Source organism: Rattus norvegicus, chromosome 8 (assembly GCF_036323735.1).
Source record: "Rattus norvegicus strain BN/NHsdMcwi chromosome 8, GRCr8, whole genome shotgun sequence".
Classification (NCBI taxonomy): domain Eukaryota; kingdom Metazoa; phylum Chordata; class Mammalia; order Rodentia; family Muridae; genus Rattus; species Rattus norvegicus.
Genome location: NC_086026.1, coordinates 87,946,121 through 87,969,571, shown reverse-complemented (window position 1 = coordinate 87,969,571; position 23,451 = coordinate 87,946,121). Strand labels below are relative to the sequence as shown.

At 44.0% G+C, this 23,451-nt stretch overlaps 1 protein-coding gene across 3 annotated transcripts; it reads right to left on the bottom strand.

Annotated features, from left to right (window-relative positions):
• Nucleotides 1-5,081: 5,081 nt before the first annotated feature.
• Gsta4 (glutathione S-transferase alpha 4) lies at nt 5,082-22,325 on the bottom strand. Of its 3 annotated transcripts, XM_063265184.1 has the most exons (8): nt 22,261-22,325; nt 20,018-20,170; nt 16,555-16,661; nt 15,209-15,260; nt 10,504-10,636; nt 8,595-8,736; nt 6,494-6,625; nt 5,083-5,366 (listed from the first exon to the last, which is right to left on the bottom strand). In XM_063265184.1, the coding sequence occupies exons 3-8, from the start codon at nt 16,639-16,641 to the stop codon at nt 5,244-5,246; spliced, it is 669 nt and encodes a 222-aa protein (XP_063121254.1). In that variant the 5' UTR covers nt 16,642-16,661; nt 20,018-20,170; nt 22,261-22,325; the 3' UTR covers nt 5,083-5,243. The 3 variants fall into 3 exon arrangements, with proteins under 3 accessions (NP_001100310.1, XP_063121254.1, XP_063121255.1); NM_001106840.1 differs by lacking the exon at nt 20,018-20,170 and having other exon boundaries at nt 5,082-5,366; nt 22,261-22,307; XM_063265185.1 differs by lacking the exons at nt 10,504-10,636; nt 15,209-15,260; nt 16,555-16,661; nt 20,018-20,170; nt 22,261-22,325 and adding an exon at nt 9,123-10,466 and having other exon boundaries at nt 8,595-8,970.
• Nucleotides 22,326-23,451: the final 1,126 nt, after the last annotated feature.

Sequence of the window (23,451 nt, the reverse complement as noted above, 5' to 3'; positions counted from 1 at the left end):
GGCTTAAAATCAGGAGCCCCCACTCTACCCCACTCAGGAGCCCTACTCATTCTGTGTGCTGTTCTTAAAATATCTGTTCCATAGTTACCCAGATGAATTAATTGACTAGCAGCATAATTCCACATGGGCATGGACAGAGGCTTGTCAGCTTGACACAGTCAAGTTGACAATATGAACCCCCACACAAAAGAATGTGAGTATAATTTTAGGCTAGTATTGCAAATAAAATTTTCATCTTGGGAAATTTATAATTAATAATGAGTTTTCTGTTATTTTTATTACTGATTTGCCTGAAACTCCCTTTTAACAGGTTGTTCTCAAATTTATTTGGCAGTTCAATATGAAACTATTTTTAAAAGACCATAAGCTTGCTATATACTACTGTGCCCTTATGGTTGGGTTTACAGTAAAGGTGTTTCATGTATGCTTTAAACCTCCAGCCATTCTCCAAACCTCAACAATGGCTTGGCAAGACAGGCCCACTCATACCACAGTGGCAAGAACAACATGAGAGCAATCAACCGCTTTCTTGGATTTATGTCCCATTCCAAAGGTGAAACCCATTCCTGGCACCATTATTGTGTCTAGAACTGGTGGGTAGATAGGTCATAGGCCCTAAGGGGGAAACCTATTACTCTGCTGCTGCTAAATGGACATAGTATTAAACTGACTCCTAGTATTTATACCCATATATTAATGCAACTCTCAACCCTCATCTGAGGAGATACTATTCGCTTAGGTAGTAAACACAGCGCATAACATAACACAGAGGCTTCCAACTAGTCAAGAGCAAATAATAAGAGACAACAGAATGCTCAGCTCCAAATGGAAAGTCTCCTCTAGACTCAGGGATCATGGCAGAAGTGTGGTAGAAAGTCTGTAATAGCCAGAGGGAGTGGATGATTATAAGGAAATACTGTTTCCTGAACACAGCAGGGAAGTTGTATATACAAACTTACAATGGTTCTGGCGGCATGCACAAAATCTGTGCAAACTCAAGGCAGAGACAGGGGAAGTGGACACAAAATTATGCACTCAGCTGAGTAGCTATTGGCTATTGATGGCTACTGGGGGAGAGAGACTATATTATCTCCAAGAGTGCAAACTCTGGTTAAGTTGACCACTGCGGTGGTTTGAATAAGAATAGTCCTCACAGGCTTACATGTTTGACTGATTTGCTTTCTATTTAGTGGAACTATTTGAGAAGGATTAGGAGGTGTGGCCTTATTGCAGGTGGCATGTCACTGGGGGTGAGATTTGCGGTTTCAAAAGACTCATGCCATTTTTAAGTATCTCTCTTTCTCTCTGCTTTGTGGTTGTGTCTCAAGATGTGAGCTCTCAGTTGCTGTTCCAGTGCCATGCCTGCCTACTGCCATACCCTGACCAGGATGGTCATGGACTCTAACCTTCTGGAACTGGAAGTCCCAAATTAAACACCCTCTTTGATAAGTTTCTTTGGTTATGGTGTTTTATCACAGCAACAGAAAATTAACTAAGATAACCTCTCTCCAGCAGAAGACCATACATCCAACACTACAAGGGGCTGGAGAGATGGCAGAAGTTAAGTGCAACCTTGTCCCAGCCTGCAAATGGTCATGGTCCCCCTGCCATGGTCCTTATTGTGTATGACTCTCTTTCATATTGTTCCCATGGAGTTTTTTTTACCATGTATGAATGTGGCTGAGAAGAACTCTAATGTGTGCCAACCTCACACTACCAGTCTCTACTTTGGAGTCTTGCTGAAACAAAGGTGTCCCATGTTTTGGGGGTGAGAAGAATGAGTGAAATGTCTACAGGTTCCAGTCTTTTAAGGTATGTGTTGAAATGACTAAAGATGAAAAATGCTGTTTCTGGTGCTGTGGGCTTAGAGCAGTGGTCAAGCACTGACCAAATACATGCTAGGCCCTTCATTGTTCAGTCTCCAGCACCCGGAAGAGAGACTTACATAATTCCCTGGTAAACTTTCAACTGAAATAGTTTTATTTTAGCTTAATGCATCTTTCCTGTGACTTTGAACCTTTCCGCACCCCCCTCCACACACACACCTTGGTCCTACTATTTCATTGAGATTTTTACTTCCCATTAAGATTAATGATAGCCTCGTGTATGTGTACACTGATTACTTCCATGGGTATTTGGGGAAAGAAATTGAGAGGGGTTTCAACAGGGCTTCCAGCTGGATGTCATTTCAGGGGAAGTTCCTAAAGTAAGTCTCATGGAACATGAGATAGGTCTCTAGTCGTGGTTGCTACGTAGGAGCCCCATTGTTTGTCCTTCCAAACCTCCCAAGCCACAGGGAAAACCAGAGACAATTGTCACACCACTCTTTCACCTGATGTCCGCCCTGCCTGGCCTTGGCTTGGAGAGCAGTGTGGGTTGCTGATCAGATGCAGCCTACCTCATGGGAATACGCTGCATAGGAGAAAGCCTGGAGGGCCATGCACAGGCCCTTAGTAAATACTCAGATTTCTCTGTCCCATTGTCCCTGTGGAAGTTGCCAGACCTGACTGGGGAGATTGATACCTTAACAAAGAGTCCAGGAAATTCTGATCCCAGATATATTAGATAGCATGTGAACGACTGCAAGCTGAAGAAAAAGCAGTGCTTGGGGTGAGCATTCTGAGTTTTCTTTGCCTGGTTCTAGGCAATTCCCTGGATACAACCCAGTTATGAGAACAGCTCTGCATATAAATCTTGTCTACCAGAGACAATCAACATAGGGGGAAGAGACCAGAATTTTTCATTTGAGAGTCTGTGTTGGCTGGTTTTGTGCCAACTTGACACAAACTAGTGTCATTGGAGAAGGAAGCTCAATTAAGAAAATGCCTTAATGCCTTTGTAAGATCCAGCTGTAGGTCTATTTTGTTTTGCTTTGGAGACAGGGTTTCTCTGTGTAACAATTGGTGTGACTGTTCCGGATCTCGTTTTGTAGACCAGGCTAGCCTCAAACTTAGAGATTCACTTGTCTCTGCCTTCCGAGTGCTGTTATTAAAGTCATATGCCACCATGCTCAGCTTGTAGGCTATAATATTTGATTGGAAAGGACCAAAGTCATTGTGGGTGGTGATACTCCTAGGCTGGTGGTTCTGGGTTCTGTAAGAAAGCAGGCTGAGCAAGCCGTGGGGAGCAAGGCAGTAAGCAGCACCCCTCCATGGCCTCTGCATCAGCTCCTGCCTTCAGGTTCCTGTCCTGACTTTCTTCAGTGATGGACTATGGATGTGGAAGCCTAAGCCAAAGAAATTCTCCCTCCCCATCTTGCTTGTTTTAAGATTAATTTATTTATTTTACTTATGTGAGTACGCTATTGCTGTCTTCAGACACACCACAAAAGGGCATCGGATCCCATTACAAGTGGTTGTGAGCCACCATGTGGTTGCTGGGAATTGAACTGAGGACCTCTGGAAGAATAGTGTTCTTAACCTCTGAACCATCTCTCCACTCCGCCCCCCTCCACCCCCATCTTGCTTTTCGGTCATGACCATGACGTTTCATCACTAAGACAGGGACCAATGGGGGCTGGGGATTTAGCTCAGTGGTAGAGCGCTTACCTAGGAAGCGCAAGGCCCTGGGTTCGGTCCCCAGCTCCGAAAAAAAGAACCAAAAAAAAAAAAAAAAAAAAAAAAGACAGGGACCAATGGTAGCAATAGAATTGCCACGCCAATACCTTTTCAAACAGGATCGAAGGCCTCCTGAGTTCCAAGCCCCATCCCTATGGTCATCTCAACTCAGTCCCTCTATTCTTTCTCTGTCCAAAACTCAGATTCTACCAGTGGAGGAATGAAAGTGGGGCCTCCAAGCTCCCTAATGCAGTTGGGTTTTCTGAGGTTCACTTTTTCTAAAAGACCAATTATAACTCCTGAGGGTCTGGAAGACGCTCCACTCTGCACACAGGCAGTGGAGCCAAAGATAACCACAGAGAAAGAATCAGGAGGTGCGGGTGGTCCCTGGCTTACGGTGGTTGGAAGTTTATCATTGACAAGACGATGGGAAGGATACGAACCCAGTAAACTAATCGTTGTATGTGCTCATTACATAAGGCAAGGCTGATGACTACATGTACCAGGGTGGGGTATGCAGAGGGGCCTGGCTGTCATAATTGCTGATCAGCCCATCACCTGAAGAAAGGAGGAGGGAGGAATGGAGCAGGGTGAAACATTTGTGCAGTTGCACTCCTTGATGGCCCTAAGGAAATGGAATGAAATCCAAATCATCAAGTTATTTCACAAGAAAAGCCATGATGCTCACCAGAAATCAACAGGAGAGGGAGCTGGTGAGGTACTCAGCAGCTTGAGGTCCTTGCCCACAAGGCTGACAGCCAGAGTTCAACCCTGGGGTGACTTCTGAATGTTGTCCTCAACTTTTATATGCACTGTGACATATGCCTGTATACATGCGTGTGTGCGCATGCGCGCACACACACACACATCCCTAACAAATAAATGTAATTTTTAAGAACAGGTGAGCTGTCCTAGGAGCTGGCAATCATGTTTTCCAAACCACTGGCAGGAGCTTTCTTCGGATCAGAAGCCACCAAGTCACATCTCCACCTCTTCTACTCCCATCAAATGAACCCTGTGCGGGGTCCAGCTTTAAGGTATGACGTTAGTAACCTTAAAGAAAGCACATCAAGGCTGAGGAAGCTTTGGTTCAGCTTGAATAAGGAAGTATTCACTGGTTGGTCCCACTGGTCTCTGGGATTGTCTAGGCAAAGTAAGACCCAAACTTCCATGGCTCTTGTTGCTGGAAGAGGGCTGTCTGATGTGCGAGGTGTTTTTTTTTTTTTTTTTTTTCCTAGTAGACAGCACAGTGATTCCCAGCACTGTTCGACCTTATTTCCAATCCTAAGTTCTCAAAAACCAGTGTAGACACTGAAGTGATCCTCTCCTTCCAAGTCTGCATTCACCACCACCCCTAGTTACGGTCCTGACCTTTATACAGACACTAAAATAGTGCCCCTTTAGCTCAATGTCCTGAATCCATATGTCGATCTACCACCTCATAAGGTACTCTCGTTTCATGACATTTGTAGACTGTCATCTACAGCTGACAAGCTTAAAACAAAATGAACACCTCACCAATGAGAACAGTTTTTCACTCTATTTAATTGGCATTTGTCATTGTGGACAGAGTGGTTTCGTTCTTTGAAGACCTTTACTCCTGAGAGCTCTATCTTGCCTCTGGAATGCTCTGTAGCTGCTGCTGTGATTGGACCCTTGCAGTAGCCACTTTAAAGCACGCTGTCACTAGAACTTCAGGACGGTCCTGACCACGTCAACATAGTGGCCATCCGGAGGTGGCTTCCTCTGACTTCCAGGTTGCAGGAACTTCTTAATTGTAGGAATGTTGCTGATTCTTGTCTTAAATGCCTGAAACAAGAAATGGTGAAATGAGGGGCTTAGTAGCTGTCACAACCACTAGGAAATCAGGATTTGGTTATAAGAGGAGATGATTTTCCTACAATTTATTCTGACTGTTCTTTCCATCCCTATCCTTCCCCTCCCAGATCCCCCCACTTCCTCATGCATTCAACACCTCTCTCTCTCTCTCTCTCTCTCTCTCTCTCTCTCTCTCTCTCTAACAAAAGGCAAATAGAAGACAAACAAACAGGGATAAAACAAAAAGAACAAACTAACAAAAGAAAAAAGAAAAAATAGCAGGAGAAACATATACATGCAGACAGATAAATACACACAAACAAAACTCATAAAACCTCAAAATGGGAAACATAATATATGGACAAAAGGCCAGTCAAGGGGCCCAGACAAAGCAATATGAGACCAAAACCAAACAAAAACTCCAAAAACACCATCGAGTTTTATGTTGGCCATCTATTGCTGGGCATGGAGTCTGCATGGAGTCTGCTCTTAAGTGTGGTTTGTATTTCCAGTGCAATTAATTAGAAGAAACTAATTAGAAACACTGTCCTTAACAGACAAAACCTAGTGGTTTTCTCTGAGAGAAATGTGAGGAGCTAGAGCCCCGGGCGGAGTAAGTGTGGTAATCATAGGATTCTTCCCCGTAATCTAGGGCAATGCAACCAAAGGATGGCCCAGCATCAGGACCACTAAAAGTGAACAGCGCCATCTTATAGGAGGCAGGAAAGAAGAACAAAAGATCGATATTCTTGCTTCAGGAAGTAAAACTGTTCAGAGTATTGAAAAAAAAGTCCCGAATGTTCTGAGAGTTTTGCATTTATTAGGGACTGAACCAAGACCTCATTGCACGCTGGCCCTGTGCTTTACCTGTGAGCTACATGCCCCAGCAGTTTAAGTGTTCATATTGGAACCTCAAATCCCCATTTCCCCATCATGTAAAGTTTCATTCCCTGACGGACCCTACAGTGTAAGCGAGATCACACAACCAGAGTGAAGATGACGATACTCTAAGGAACGGTTTCTCCTAAGTTTTAAGTTCAGCTTCGAGGTGTGTATTGTTGCAGTCTTTGTTCCAGCTGCACCTCCCTGGGCTGTGTCCACACTGACCAGCGTCCTACCTGCAGCAGAGGGAAGTCAGACAACACAGGAGCACTGACTTCTTCCACCATCAAAATGGCTTCTAGTAGCTGTATGTCTGCCCAACTGAGTTGGTTGCCAACAAGAAATGCCTCTCCATGGTCTTTTAAAATCTACAGGGAAAACAAAACAAAACAAAAAACCTATTTTAATGGAAGTAATCACGATTTGCCTATCTGTACTGAGAGATTCACTGAAGTCTTTTTATTTTTTTTGGTCTCCAGTCCTGTTAAGAAGGGGTAAAGCCAACCCTCAAGCACGAACTATAAACTGGTTCGCTCTGTTTGGGAAAGGTCAGTGATTATCAGGGCCCTTGTGTGGTGAAGTACTGACAATTTTTTGAAAAGCCCGGGGGAAGTGAAGGAAAGCTGCACCCACCAGTTCAGAGACATGGGAGCTACAACTATTGAGACCCAGCTGCGGTGACCCAAATCAATATAAGTCACTGGTGGACTGGAAGACCACACTTGAAAAAAAGAGAATTTTTTCCATAGCCAATGGAAATATAAAAAGACACCAGAGTCAACTTTGAGTAGCAAATACATAAAAAAAAAAATGGTTCACACCACAAAGAGGGGATAACATATATAACTTGGGAAAGGGTCTGGATAAATGTCTCAATGATTCACAGCACGTATACCTTCTGTAACTCCGGTTCCAGGGGATCTGACAGTTCTTTTGGTTTCCATGGTTACCAGGCACACACATGATACATAGACATTCATTCAGGCAGGGAAAATACTCATACACATAAAATAAAATTTTTTAAAAATCCAAATTAGGGACTGGAGAGATGGCTCAGTGGTTAAGAGCACCAACTGCACTTCCTGAGGTCCTGAGTTCAAATCCCACATAGTGGCTCACAACCATCTGAAATGGGATCCGATGCCCTCTTCTGGTGTGTCTGAAGACAGCTACAATGTACTCATAATATATAATAAATGAATAAAATATTTTAATACTATTAATAGTATTTTAAAAAATACTATTTAAAAAATCTAAATTAAAAAAATCTACTCCTTTCTTGCTTAAGACCTTTTCCTAATGATTATTAGTAAGAAAGTAGTAGATTTGACATTTGTTAATGCCAACTAGTAGTTACACAGAAATTTTGCTTTGGAACATCTTCTAAATAATAAAATAGTGGTATAAATACCTTCAATAAAACCACAATTATCTATAAATGAAAAGAAAATGCCTTTATTTATATTGAAAAACTGGGTGGAAATACATAAAACCAATTCTTATACCTCTTTGTGATGAGGAATGGGTGTAGTTTCTGTTTACAGTCTACATTTCTGAATAAGAAATCAATTGTATCAAACAAATTAGATACAATAAACATTGTAGTTGTTTGAGTGAGAATACCTCCCGTAGGCTCAGATTTGAATACTTGGTTACCACGGAGTGGAACTATTTGAAAGGATTAGAAGGTGCAGCCTGGTTGAGGGATGCGTATCACTGCGGCAGTATCACTGTGGCAGGCTTTGAGGTTTCAAAAGCCCACACCATTCTTAGTAAGCTCTCTGTATCTCATGCTTGTATCTTAATATGTAAGGTCTCATCTACTGCTCCAGCACCATGCCTGCATGCCTGATGCCATGTTCCCTGCCATGATGGTCATGGACTCTAACCCTCTGAAACTGTGAGTCCCAAATAAACTCTTCCTCCTATAAGTGGCCTTAGTCATGATGTCTTATTATAGCAATAGAAAAGTAATTAAAACAGGGTCAAAACTTATGAAGAAAAGAATATTTAAATATGTGAGCCTATGGCAGCCACTCTCATTCAAAACACCACAGACCTTACAGCAGGGAAGCTCTGATACAGCCTGTGTTTTTATTTGTATGTTTTATGTTGTCTGACTACGTATGGGGAGATGCATGTGCCATGCTATGCATGAAGAGGCCAGAGGACAACCTGCAGGAGTTGGGTGTCTCCTTCCACCATTGGAGCCCTCAAATTTGAAATCAAGCTTTCAGACTTGAGAGCAGGTGTCTTTGCCCAGCGGCACCCGTCTTGTTTATCTTTTTGAACACTGATTCTTAAATATTCTGTATATCGGGAGGTAAACAAGCTTACCTTTTCAAACACTGGGAAGTAACGGTTTTTAGCCCTCTTCACTGCTAAAGCTAGGCTCTCTTCTTTTTCCTGAGGGGCTTTAAATGGAGCCCCGATAATCATCATCATCAGGTCCTGGGTGCCATCGGCATACATGTCAATCCTGAAAACACACCAGAGCGTCCCATTGGAAAGGAACCTTGGACTGCAAGTCAGACCAAACCAGCTGAGAAAGCAGAGGATCTGACAACACTCACTGAATGAAAGGCTGTATGAAGGGAACATGTGCCTATATGCTGAAATCTGCCACGAGCAGAGTGCGATTATGATGGTTTAGAGACTATAAAAAAACAAATAGAACAAAACAACAACAAAAACCATTTAATAAAAAGTACACCTCGGGGTTGGGGATTTAGCTCAGTGGTAGAGCGCTTGCCTAGCAAGAGCAAGGCCCTGGCAAGGCCCTGGGTTCGGTCCCCAGCTCCGAAAAAAAAAAAAAAAAAAAAAAAAAGAAAAGAAAAAAAAAAAGAAAAAAAAAAAAAAGTACACCTCAAGCCAGGAGGTGGTGGCACACACCTGTAATCCCAGCACTCAGGAAGCAGAGGCCAGTGGATCTCTGTAAGTTCGAGTTCGAGGCCAGCCAGCCTGGTCTACAGAGTGAGTTCCAGGACAGCCAGGGCTACACAGAGAAACCCTGTGGGGTGGGGGGTAGGGTGGGGATGGGGGATGGGTGATTATATATCAAAACAGTGAGAATGCATGGTACTCGTAGGCTGTGGAATTGCGTCTCCTGCCATCTGCTTTACCAAGGGAGGTGTGGGGATGTGGAGATCAGCTGGCCGCTGGGCTTCTGAGCTTTGCTCATTCCTAGGCGCCCTTTCTGTTGTCTGAATAGTGGAGCTTGGGGATTTTCTACCATAACTTCTACATGCACTGACCACTGCCACTTTAATGTTTGCTGTGATGAGATCTTAGGGACACTGTACTTAACCCCAAATATAGATTAGACTTTCTTTCTTTTTTTTTTTCCTATTTCTTTTCTTTCTTTCTCTTTCTTTCCTTTTGCCTTGAGTCTACTTATCTACAGGAAACTAAACTATTTGGTTTAATAAACTATTTGCTGTGACTATCCTTAGCCAGGTCAGGCACAGCATATAACAGAGCAGATATCTGTGGTATACAGATGCAAGGGGAAAAAACCCTGAACCTCCAGCTTTTCCTCCTCCAGTATTGATTGATGAGTCCTGTCAGGTCCTTCTATCTACAGGCCTTCTTCCCAGGCTGCCCTCGTGACTGACTAATAGAGGAAGGTGGGAATAAGAGGGACTCATTCTGGGTTCAAAGCTTATAATACTTACATTCTTCTACTCTTAGAACCGTCTACATGCCATGAGTTAGAACGCCAGGATGTGGACATGTGGCCTATTCCTCCCAAACTGACAATCGGCCAATAACCACATCCAGAGCTACCCAGCTAACTACTGGTTGGCAGACATATGGGTGAGTCCAGCTGGGATAACTCCAGTCTAGGCCACATAGAAGCTACCCAGAAACCCATAGACAAGTGCTTGCTAAGTGAACTCCGTTTCAAGTTGATAGCAAAATTAATCATTAATATAATGTTCAAGGCTTGTTAGCTGAATTGGTCATTTGTGCCTTCATGTAAAATACTTTAGTAGGTCATTTTCTGAGAACATAGTTTGCTAGGCACAAATGTGAGAATATTACAAACTGACTAGTGTGACTATATACAAAAAGAGGGTGTGGAATATGTCCTCAGCCCAAGCCACATCAACTCTAGCAACACACCTCCCCTCTGTTCCCTCACTCTCTCCCTTTAGTTCCTGCTGAAAGATATAACCAAGTCAGGTTGCTGTGTGAGCGCAGACGCTTGGTTAAACATTTAGCCCTGGAAGGAACGCTAAGGTACCTGACTCTCTCCTTCAGGTCCTTCCCATACAAGTTGTACTTGGCGGCCAGGTAGCTGAGGATGGCTCTGGTCTGTGTCAGTAGCATCCCGTCTATTTCCACCAATGGGACTTGGCCAAAAAGCAGGCATCCATCTGGGATGTGAAAGAGAGGGGTAAGATACTCATCTTCAATGGCTTCAGTGGTTGCAGTCCATCTGAGGATGGTCCAACCAAGTCCACTGGATGGTTGTCAGTCTTCAGTTATGAGGATGAATGACAGGCCCCAGTAGATAAGGAAATGCCAATCATTTGTTCCTGTGTTCAAATCTGAGCCTTCTGTGATTACTTCATGCATTTTTTTGTGTATTGGACAATAGAAATTTAAAAAAGATTGTTCTATATTTACTCTAATATATATATATATAATATATATATGCACACACACATGTAAGTATGCATGCATGCATGCATGCACAAACACACACACAGACACACACACACACAGACACACACACACACACACACACACACAGAGCTAGCATTTCTGGTTCTCAAAGCTTAAGTTGTGTAAAAGTCTTTGGGCATTTGGCATGAAAGGCTGCTAAGACATCCCTTGCTCTCAGTATTCTGGGTTGGGACTGAAGTCTGAGAGTACGCATTCTTTTAAAAACACATAGTTTATAGGAACACACAACAGCAGGAAGGACAGACACAGCAACAGGAACACATCACATACAGTCCTGGGTTCAAGATCATTTCCAATCCACTCTAGCGATGCGTGTTTGAACAAGTTACTTATCTGAGCTTCTGTGTCCTACTGCTAACAACAATATCTATTTGCCTGGATTTGAAAGCAGAAAAGGTCATAGTAGCTATAAACCAATGCCAATAATCAAAGTGAGTCAAAAGCAAGTGTTAGTTGGCGACTGCTTACAATAACTACAGTTTCTCATTGCTTAACATCAGGGAAACACTCTGAGGTTTATATGCTATGTAATTCTGTCCTTGTATGGACACAGTAGAGTGAGACACAAACTAAGACGTCTACAGAGTAGCAAATTCAAGGACAGCCTAAACTACACAGTAATACCATATCTCCTCCACAGACATACTTGTATATAGATGTTTGTTGTTATTTTGTTCACAATAGCCGGGAAATAGAACCAGCCAAATGCCCATGAACTAATGAATGAAGGATGAAAATGTGGTCTATATATATACAATGGAATTCTACCTGGTACTAAAGAAAAGGAAAAGTATAAAATTTGGGAGGAAATGGATAGAACTGGAAAATGCTGTCCTGAGTGAGGAAACCCAGGCCAGGAGGACAAATGTCATATGTCACATGTTCTTTCCCATATGTGCATCCTAGCCTCAAGGCTTTAGACGTAGGTGCTTAATGTTTAACTTGGAGTATCCGTAAAACCTTGGGAGCTAGAAAGGGAGGGGAGGGGATTCAAGGTTTGGGACAGGAATAGAAAGCAAGCGATACAAAAGGAAGAGTGGGAAAAGCTCAGGAAAAATCACAGAGGAGAGGGAGGAAAGAACATAAGGGCCAAATACTGAGAAACAGGATATGACCTGGTAACTCCTGGGCATGATTTGGCCTCTATAATCCCTACCTCACAGCGGCTGAGACGGACTGCATCAAGCCTGCACAAGACTGGGCCTGTCAACATTCAGTCACGGGAGCAGAGAAGAGTAAACCAAACCTTAGGAGATATGAAAAAGCCATATGGAAACCTGGTGATCTAATTAAATATATTTTTAAAAAGATAGAGTGTGGGAACCGAGATACACTGAAGGGATGTGTAAATGCTGTTCCCAGAAGTCATGGGTAATTAGACAAAAATACTAGTACTAGGTAAAGGAGTGGCCCCTGTGAGTCACTGGTTTGGGAGGTCCCAGAAGCCCCTCCCAATAATGCAAGCTATTGCAATGCTCTCTCTCGGTTTCCCGCCAGAGCTAGAGGATAGAGCCTACTTCTTTTTTTTTTCTTTTTTTTCTTTTTTTCTTTTTTTTGGAGCTGGGGACTGAACCCAGGGCCTTGCGGTTGCTAGGCAAGCGCTCTACCACTGAGCTAAATCCCCAACCCCGAGCCTACTTCTAAAGACATCACTCACTTTGGCTTCAAGACATAGAGAAATCCAGTGTGCACTGAACTAGAAGTCTCATCCCTGTGGCTACCTCTCATCATCCTGTAGCATGCTGTCTGTGTAGGCTACTTGGAGAGGGGGATAGCCATCAGTGGTCTCACCCAGCTATAGATCGTGCATGCTATAATACCAATCTCCCTGGCAAAAATGCACTACCTACTATAATAGTGGTATGGCTATTATGGGGATAGTCAACTACTCTCAGGTTGAATTTTAAACCCCTTCTTTAAGAAAGGGTTCATGCTGTAACTTCATCCAAGGTCTATGCCTGAAGAGGTCATAAACTCAAGCAAGTCTGCTTCTTTGGCTTGCTAAATGGATGTGTTGTCCAACTACTGTTTAAATATTTATATTTATGTTCACAGATTAGAACTATAGGCAGGGGTTGGGGATTTAGCTCAGTGGTAGAGCACTTGCCTAGCAAGCGCAAGGCCCTGAGTTCGGTCCCCAGCTCCGAAAAAAAGAAAAACGAAAAAAAAAAAAAAAGAACTATAGGCAAACTATGGTTAAAAGATGACTTAGTTTGTTATGAGTGGCAAGTAATGTGGGAGCTCCTTAGTTGTCAAAGAGCTGAGAAGTGACTGCAGCCTACCTAGGACATTTATATCACTCTCTCCAGGGCAGCATCCTCTCTGAGAGGTCAGATGTATGTACGAGTGGGAGGCTGGGGAGGGATGCTGTAAAATGGTGTCCCTGGATCATGGCACTCACGAAATCACAGCGGCTATGGTTACTGTGACTGGGTCAAGACTGGGTCCATCAACATTCCATCATGGATAGAGGAAGGGCTTTAGGGCCCCACGATTCCTTGAGGAGCTATTTATAGTTAATAGATACGGGAAGAGGAGGAGTCATATTCTTCAGTGGTGTAGCCCCTTGTAAACTGCCCAGTAAATAACCTCCCAACCATGCTCACACAAACAATTCTAACTAAATTCAGTGATTAAAAAAAAAAAAAGATTTAAAAATGTTGCAGTAAAAATAAAAAAGGATCCTGTGCTATCAGTTCCCTTGAGCTGGATCTGTTCGCTCTGGCTGCTACTCTGCCACACAGCCCACAAGCGGCCTCTTCCGGCAGTCTCCCTTTTAGCCATCCTCTCTGTGAGGTTCCCTAGGTGGTAGCTTCCACACCTAGTGTGCACACACATGCACGCACACACACACACACACACATCCCACACACACACACACACGCACGCACGCACGCACACACACACCCCACACGCGCACGCACACACACACACGCACGCACACGCGCACACACACGCACACGCACGCACGCACACACGCACACACGCATACACGCACGCACGCACACGCACACGCACACACGCCACACACACATCCCACGCACACGCACACGCATGCATGCACGCACGCACACACACACCACACACACACACGCGCGCGCGCGCACACACACATCACACACACGCACGCACATGCACACGCACGCACATGCACGCACACGCACGCACACACACAGACCCCACACACACACACGCGCGCACACACACACACATCACACACACACACACACGCACGCACATGCACGCACACGCACGCACACACACACATCTCTCATTCTGCGGACGGGCAACAGAACCAGATCCGCTCACTCCTACTGCCTCTTAGCCATTTTTTCACACACTGATTTCTTTAGCCCAGTAAAATCAAAGTTCCAGAAACTTTTAGTTTAGCAATTAGATTTATATGTTAAATTCTCAATCCACAATACATCCATACAGTAAATTCACTACAAATTGATAAAGATATAAACCGCCCACCTAGACAAGATAAAATTGATCTAGTTCACCTAAATCTGAACCATCTTCCTCCACAGACTCACTCCGATCTTTTTCGATTCTCCGCCTCTTCTCTCTGGCCTAGACTTTTTCCCCGCCTACTCTTCCTTCTCATCCAATGATAGGCTTCACCTTATCCTGGACCCGCTTTGTTGCATAATGACATCATCCTACATAAAAATAGGAAGGAAACTTGCTGGGAAGAAGAAAGCACTTTCAAAGGGGGGAAGAGAGGAGAAGAGAGGGTAATGAGTGGGGGGAAAGGGGGAGCGCAAGGAGCTGTGATAAAAAAAATTTATATATATTAATAGAATTGTCAGAAAATTTAAATGCAAAAGCTGGATATGATTTAGTTTTAATTCTATCCTTTGTGCCATAATTCGATAAAACTATTAAAAACACCAAGAAAGATACAAAGTACAAAGGGTACTAGTCCCCTTGCCCTGCTCCCAGACACCAAGACAATATTAAGAATTGTTTAAGGGACTTGGGTGCTGACCCACTCAGAACTAAGGAGCTTATAATATTATGCCGATTGAGGCCACTGAGGTCAGATACCAGATATATTTGAAGACTACAGAGATCATAGAGCCGGTGAATTACTTTGCATCAGGAAGACAGGGCTTAATCAATGTCTGTAGGAATAGCTACCCTTTCCTAGTAGTAGCTGTCATTCCTGAGACTTATGTTCTACGTGATGAATGTTTCCAGAAACAAGTTTTTATTTTTTCCAACAAGACAGTGTTGAATGAATCAAGACTCACCCTTTTGCAACTTCTCATATTGTTCTCTCGTCTCAAGAAATTCTTCTTCAAACTAGATTGAGGATAGAGAGGCACTGTTACAACTTTAAGATAGGAAGCAGGGAGAGAGATCCGGATACCTCTCAGAAATGCTTTATGGCCCTCAGAACAAAAGTCTAAAAGGGGGGGTCACAGAGCTGCCAGCTCCCACCTATGAGTGTGCTGGGGTGTGCATTTAGAGATTAGCTCTCAGGGGTATGCGACCTTGTGACGTATTGTCACCTACATGTGTTGACTGCATGTGTAGCTGTTCTGGGATGCATGTGACTGGGGGTGGGTGGGTGGGTGGCTACTGGTTGGGTGAGTGTAAAGGGATAAAATGGGACAAGAGGACATCTGGGTGGTTCACCTTTATCAAGGATCCCCAAGGTGCTGGTCTCCATTTTTGCTTTGCCCCAACTAGCTCTTCCCGAACTTCAAACTTTTGTTCTGACTCAAACTTCTCCCGTGATTTTTCCTCTTTCCATCATCTCCTTCTTCGGTTTTATAACTTTTTCTTCATATGGGGCCAGATTAAGTTTATCTGAGACCGATCTATCCAGAGATCCTATTCGAGCGAGGTTATAGTAACTGGCTGATGGTTAAAGCTGTAGTTAGCCTCCATCTACAGCCGTCTAAAGCTCTGTGAGGGTGGTTTTGTTCTTCACATCTTGAGATGGGGTGGGACAGATGACCAGACCAGGGAGGAATCTCTAAAGTGGGAAACAAAGACAGCAGCAAGCCTTGTTCTGAGGGGAGATGGCATTCATTTTGGGAGAGACAGCAGTTCCATGAGGAGAGTTTGGAGTCAAGGGAAGAGACAGTCAGCAGATCTTACATCTGGGGCAGGGCTCTAGCTGGCAGCCATGAAACCCACGAATGAGTTGCTGAGGCAGGGGTTAAATGACCTCAGAAAAATCAACCAATCCCAATGGAGGGAATGAACTAATCTTCCCCTAAGCTCACCCCATCTCCAGGAGCTTCAGAATATTCCAGGCCCTCAACACCCCTCTTCCCCTGCACCTCGTAACTGTAATCCCTCCCCTCCTTTTTTTTTTAATTTCTTTTTTTTTAAACATTTATTTATTTATTATGTATATATACATCATAGGCCAGAAGAGGGTACCAGACCTGACTATAGATGGTTGTGAGCCACCATGTGGTTGCTGGGAATTGAACTCAGGACCTCTGGAAGAGCAGACAGTGCTCTTAACCGCTGAGCCATCTCTCCAGCCCCCCCTCCCCTCCTTCGTATCTAAGAAAACGGGTTTAGAAAGAAAGGAGAGGAGGAGATGGGACTTAATCTACATCCCCAACCAGGAACCGACCTCCACTCCAGCTGTAGCCAGCAGCCAGCGGATCGACTCCATCCTTCCCCTGCCTTGAAAGTAGTAGAGCTTGGGTTTGACTTCCATGACTCCTGGTTCAGAGTTTCCTAAAGGGTAGCAGTAAAAAATATGTTTGGAAAATAAGCTCGTACACAACATATACTTCGCCTCCATTTACAGCCGAGGTGAAATGTGGTGAGCGAGGCTCCGGTGTGGGATCACAGACAAGAGCAAGCCACGGAGAAATGCACAGAAGCAGGGTAAGGAGTTGCCCTTGTGAGCAGGTGGTTACGCCTGGGGCAGGACATTTGGGGTTGCTAGGCAGTCAACAAGGTCCCGTTTCTTGAGCAGAAGTAGCGGTCTTTAAAATTAGCCAATTAAACTGAGCAGTTTAATCCCAGTACTCAGGAAGCAGAGGCAGGTGAATCTCTGTGACTTCGAGGCCATCCTGGTCTATAGAGTGAGTTCCACGACAGCCAGGACTACAAAGAGAAACCCTGTCTTGAAAAACAAAACCAAAAACCATCAAACAAACAAACCAAAAAGTAGCCATTTAATCGTGCATAAATGGTTTGCCTTATGCTATATAAATGCTGTCTATCGCTCACAGCTTGAGAGAAAAGAACCAACCATAACCATCAAGGCACCATGTTATTTGAGACTGTCTCTGTATATTTGGAGAAAGGAACCAAGAATTGACATAATGGTTTCATAAATATCTGTGCAAAAACAAGCAAACAAAACCAAAAAATTTTTCTGACATCAGCGGGAACCAGGGAGTCTTCAATTGCTACCAGGTAAGAACACATCTATGAAATATCATATGTTAATCATAATGACAAGTTGAAAAATACCACATTAAAGCTGGACAGTGGTGGTGTACACCTTTAATCCCAGTACTCAGGAGGCCGGTACAGGTGGATCTCTGTGAGTCTGAAGCCAGCCTGGGCTACATACACACACACACACAAAAACCATCTCAAAAAATCAAAATACCAACAGCAACAAACCACCAAACGAAATAAAGAAGAAAAGAAAGAAGGAAGGAAAGAAAGAACCATATAGCTCACTTCATTATCCACTTTCTCCAATAGGTGGGTCAACTGAAGAAAAATTAAACAGAGGGGTTGGGGATTTAGCTCAGCGGTAGAGCACTTGCCTAGCAAGCGCAAGGCCCTGGGTTCGGTCCCCAGCTCCGAAAAAAAAAGAAAAAAAAGAAAAAGAAATATATGAATTAAATGACACCACACATCAAATGGACCTATCAGATATCTACAGAGCATTCTACCCAAACACCAAAAAATTCATATTGTATTCAGAAGCCCATGAATCTTCTTTAAAATAGGCCATGAACTGTGACACAAAGGAAATGTTAACAAAGCTAGAAAAATTGAAATAACTCTATGCCATTTTACCAGACCACAGTGTAATAAAGCCTAAACTCCATGAATTCCTAGTAATTATACAAACTCATGGAGATTACTAAATGGTAGCTGGGTCAAAGAAATAATCCCTAAGAAAATGTATAAAAATTCCTAAAACCAAATGAAAATTAAAATACACACAACAGACATCTGGGACACATTAAAACCTGTCCTAAGGGGGAAATTTATGTTCTGGAAATTAGGAAGGGGACTGGAGAAATGGTACACAGTTGGGCTGCCCTACCTTCATCAAACATAAATCAAGAAAATGACCCTGTTGAATGTGACAGAACTGGACTTTAATCCCAGCACGTGGGAGACAGAGGCAGGAGGTCCTCTTGTGAGTTTGAGGCGAGCCTGGTCTACACAGTCAGTTCCAGGATATCAGGGACTACACAGAAGGACCATATTCCTGAGGGGGGCGGGGAGACCCAGATGATCCTGGTTTGTGTCAAGTTGTGTGGGTGGGGGAAACACAACTAGCACACAGAGATCGTATGCACATGTAAATTTGTCCAACATTACAGGATACAAGCCTAAAGCAGGTCTTCAATCCTTTTTTCTTGACTCAACACTGTTTAATATAAACTAGAGATTGGTAATATAGAAAACCAAGTTTGTTTATCCTCCAAAAAAGTAAACCTAGTTATCTCATTGTTTAAAGTATATTGTCAGAGTGAACAAAAAAAAAAAAAAAAAAGTAGTAGAAATACTGAATTTGTCCCCGGGGATCTGGCGAGAACAAAAGAATGGCTTGTTCTGGATTTGATTCAAATGGCAGCATTCTGGCCCACGCTAGTCTTTTCAACTCTGGTTTCTTCTTCTCAAGAGTTGCTCAAGTGTGTACGAGTTCAGTAGAGCTAGTTCACCAAGTGGGCCTTTTGTGTGAAGACCTTGGGGGTTGAGCCCGGTCCGCAAGGAATCTGAAGGGGCAGATTCTGTATGCAACTCCTCAACCCAGAGCCCAGCATGCAGCTCATCCGAGTTGAGCAGAAAGTAGCCGTCATGGGTGACAGTTTAGATGAAAAAGAAGAACAACATCTTCTAGAAAATGGAAGAACGCTTCTCCTACGACAATTGCATGAGTTAGGCCACAGGTACCCATTCACAGCTCAGTTCAGGGCTTAGCTCCAAGGTCAAAAGCATGTGCAAGTCACTAAAAATAGAAACCTAGTAACCTAAAAAAAAGTCCCTTCCTTGTTGCAGATTAAGGCAACATTTGCTTGTGAGAAAATTAGTCAACCTGGCTTCTGTTAGAAGTGGGCAGCACTCTCCTGAGTGTGCCTGGGAACCAGCAGCAGCAGTTTCTAGGTGTCCATTAGGAAGTTATAGGTCTGCCCTAGAAAGATGGCTCAACTGTTAAGAGCTCAAAGGCCTGGGTTCATCCCAAAACCCACTTGGCAGCTCACGACACCCAGTAACTCCAGGCCCAGAGGATCCAACATCCTTTTCTGGCATCCTTGGGCACTGCACACGTGGTGCACAATCATACACGCAGACAAAACACCCACACACAATAAAATTAAAAAAGGCAAAGAAATGAAAAGATAGAGTTTGGGAAACTGAGTCTAGAATGAAAGTTCCATCAGCTCTGGGGGTCAGCGGTCTGCATGCAACCCTGTCTATCTTCCCATGGACTGGGTCCATATGGACCACAAGATCTTGGGTCAGCTAGCATAGGCCCCTGCATGAAACCAACCCCTCCGAGAAGCTCTCAATTGGCTATGTGAATACTTCCTGCAGCTACTCAGCACTCCTGAGGGGCACAGCACCTCTGAGGGACAGAGGCTCTGATCCAGGTGCCTGTATTAAGTATCTCTTCCCTTCTTCCATACTCAGAAACTAAACTCCTTAAGTAGATGGTTTATGCTCCCCAAACGCCAAGGGTTTATACAGCTGCTTAGATGAAAAAGTAAAGCCAAGGAAGAGGCTCTAATCTGCCTAGGTTCTTGTAGCTATGCAAGAATAAACAAACTGAGCTGCCATGTGGTATTTAAAGGCTAGGGTGAGTCTGAGAAACAAACCAGTAAACACCTTACCAGAGCTTGCTTCTTCCAGAACCCCTGCATTTCATCTTAGCACAGCTCCCTGGGCGAGCAGGACCAGGAGGAAAACCTCAGTGTTTGATCATTTGGGTTAAGTCTTCTGAACACAGTGAAGCACAATGACACTCTATGGCTGGCACCTGCTTCCTTTTTAAGTAGGTAAAAAATAATTGAGATTTTCTTAGGGAGAATGTATGTGTGTGTGTGTGTGTGTGTGTGTGTGTGTGTGTGTGTGTGTGTGGTGTGTACATGCATGAGCACATGTGGACACCCAAATACTAATAAGTATTTTCAAATTCAAATTCAGTTAAAACTCCACTTAAGTCTTACGCATTTTGGCTAAAGTCATTCCTATTGGGTCCTGGAAAGTTTCTTTATTGTGAGTGCTCTGCTGCATATACATCCCTAGGCCAGAAGAGGGCATCAGTTCCCCTTACAGATGGTTGTGAGCCACCATGTGGTTGCTGGAAATTGAGCTCAGGACCTCTCAGAAGAGCAGCCAGGGCTCATAACTACTGAGCCCGGTTTTCCCGAAATAAGCAACAAATGGGAGATAGGACCTGTAGAGACCACCTCTTGTAGATAGGCACGGCCCCTAGTTGAGGGGTGGGGCCACCCACCCATCCCAAAATTTTTAACCCAGAATTGTTCCTATCCAAAGGAAAGACAAGGACAAAAAATGGAACACAGACTGAAGGAAAGGCCATCCAGAGACTTCCCCACCCAGGCATCCATCCTATCTGCAGACACCAAACCCCAACACTATTGCTGATATCAAGAAGCACTTGCTGATAGGAGCCTGGTATGGCTGTTCCCTGAGAGGTTCTGCCAGCACCTGACCAATACAGATACAGATGCTCACAGCCAACCATCAGACTGAGCCGGGGACCCCAACAGAAGATCTAGGGGAAGGACTGAAGGAGCTGAAGGGGATTGCAACCCCATAGGAAGAACAACAATATCAACCAACAGGATCCCCCACCCCCCAGAGAGCTCCTAGAGACTAAACCACTAACCAAAGAGTGAGTACACATGGAGGGACCCATGGCTTTAGATACATATGTAGCAGAAGATGGCCTTATCTGACACCAACGGGAAGGGAGGTCCTTTGACCTGTGGAAGTTTGAGGTCCCAGCGTAGGGGGATGCTAGAGCACTGAGGCGAGAGTGGGTGGGTGGGTAGGTGGAGGAGCACCCTCACAGAAGCAAAGGCAAAGGGGGAGAAGGGGATGGGATGGGGTGTGTGTGTAGAGAAGTAACTGGGAAGGGGGATATCATTTGAAATGTAAACAAATAAAGTGATTTTTTTTTTAAAGTCTCAAGTATATGAAGTTATAGTACCTGAGGGTGTTTTAGTGTGCCAGTCATACATAAGCTGTGCATAGACAATGCAAGCCTGCCCATTGGATAGACGTCCATTTTCTATTTTCTTCAGAATCATGAAAGACTAGGAGTTAGATTCCTCAGTGAGCAGACAGACAGGGAGAGGGGCCACGGATACATAATAAACATGATGAACTTTCAAGATGGCTGGCTTCTTCTACACCCTCCTGGCTGAGACAAAAGCCTGATCCCTTAAAACTATGGCCTTGCAGGCTTTTGTCTCCTACCCCCAGGCCCACTGCTGAACGACTAAATTGTTGCTGAACAACAAGTTCCAGGCTGGATCAGGGTTATAGGCTAGAGAAACATCTTTTCTTTGAAGTGAAACTCAAAAGTTCTTCAGAGACTAAACAAACGAAAACAAACAATCCAGCCCTTGATTAGAGATGGGGGTTGGGGTGAAGGGGGTGGATTTCTGCGTTGCAGATCTTTACCTCTGTGTGCCTACTGTGGGTGGGTGGATCCTTGGCCCCAGCAAGTCTCTTTCCCCAGCTGCTGATTCTCTCTGCTCCTGTCTGCAGGGTTTGAAATTTCTTCACAGCTACCTATTGCAGTTGAAATTTTTCCTGCCTTCTAATTATTTAACTAAAGAGTGGGCAGAGAAAATGAACCCTAGCAAGACCTCTAGACCGCACCAATCACTTAATTTACTCTGCAGAAAAATATGTGCCTTTTATTTGATCCAAGCAAGCTTTGAAATAATGAACACCAAATAAATTAAAGTTAAAACAATTGCCGAATAAAAGCTGTAGATTTAGCAAAATTGTGTGACGACTCACTGCAAGAGGAGTACGTACACACGTACACACGTGTACACACTCACACACACACACACACACACACGTATACACTCACCTTATTCTGGGATTTTGTCTGCAGGAACTAGAGAAAGGCTGTTGAGCAGAGTTCACAGTCCTTCAGGTCTGATTGAAAGCTCCGCCCACCAACCATTGAGCGTTTAGAGAATGCACACGCCCCCCAAGGCGTGTTGGTTAACCCTTTATTCCCCGGAGAGAAGAACAGGTTTGCTCTAGAAGTTCTCATTGGCTCATTAGACAAACATTACCACCGAGTGCACTCTTTTGGGGTGCTGGCGCTCCAGAGGGTGCGTGATGATTCCAACTCCTGTGCTGGCAGTGTTTACGTTCCCTATGGGGAAAGCCAGTGATATAAACATATAGATAAACGGACCATGTTCGGTAACTATAGCAGCAACATATTGAATGGTTAGAGCTGGTAGATTTGTGAATTAATTGTGTGTCAGCAAAACCATGAGGTACAATAGAGAAGAGTGGGCAAGTGGAAGCATTACGCTGTGCTCCATTCTTGTGCTGCTAAAACAGAGTACTGGAGACCCAAGACTTTATATTTGAAAACAAATTAGAGACGTACAGTTCTGGAGGTTGGGCAAGCCAAAATTGAGGGGCTTTCACTTGCTGAGGATGGAGATTTTACTGCCCAGGGTAAAATGAAAGAGAAAAAGAGGTGTCCCCCTTAATGAGAGAGAGAAAGGGCCAACAAGCTCATGCATTCATCTTAGGGGGTGGATGCCTGATGAACTCATGATTTTTACCCCTCCCTCTCTCATTAAAGATGATTTTTTTTCCTCCTTTCATTTTACCCTGTACTGTAGAATGAGGCAGATGGTTATAAAAGGCATGATCGCCGTGCCTGGAACCCACAGGGAGTACAGAGCCATTGGTAGGTAAGGTTACAGGTGGGGCATAGCCCAATCCTTGAGAAAATCCTGTGATTAAACATCTGATGTTCTTCAATACCTAACCCACTCCTTAGTGACAATAATTCACTCACGACAGAGCCGCCTCTTAAAAAGTGCTGTCCCTCAAAACAGTTGGCTAATGCAAAATGGGTTAAGTTTCTGTAACAGGCTGGCAAAAATATAAGGAGACACTTTGTATCTCTCAGTCCGACTATCAGACTATTGCTATTGAAACAATGGATCTCAGGGGAAAGGGACTCTCCCCCAGAGTCTCCTGAGGAGAGAAAGAAAAGGTTCCAGGCAGAGGGGGGATCTTGTCTCCTGGG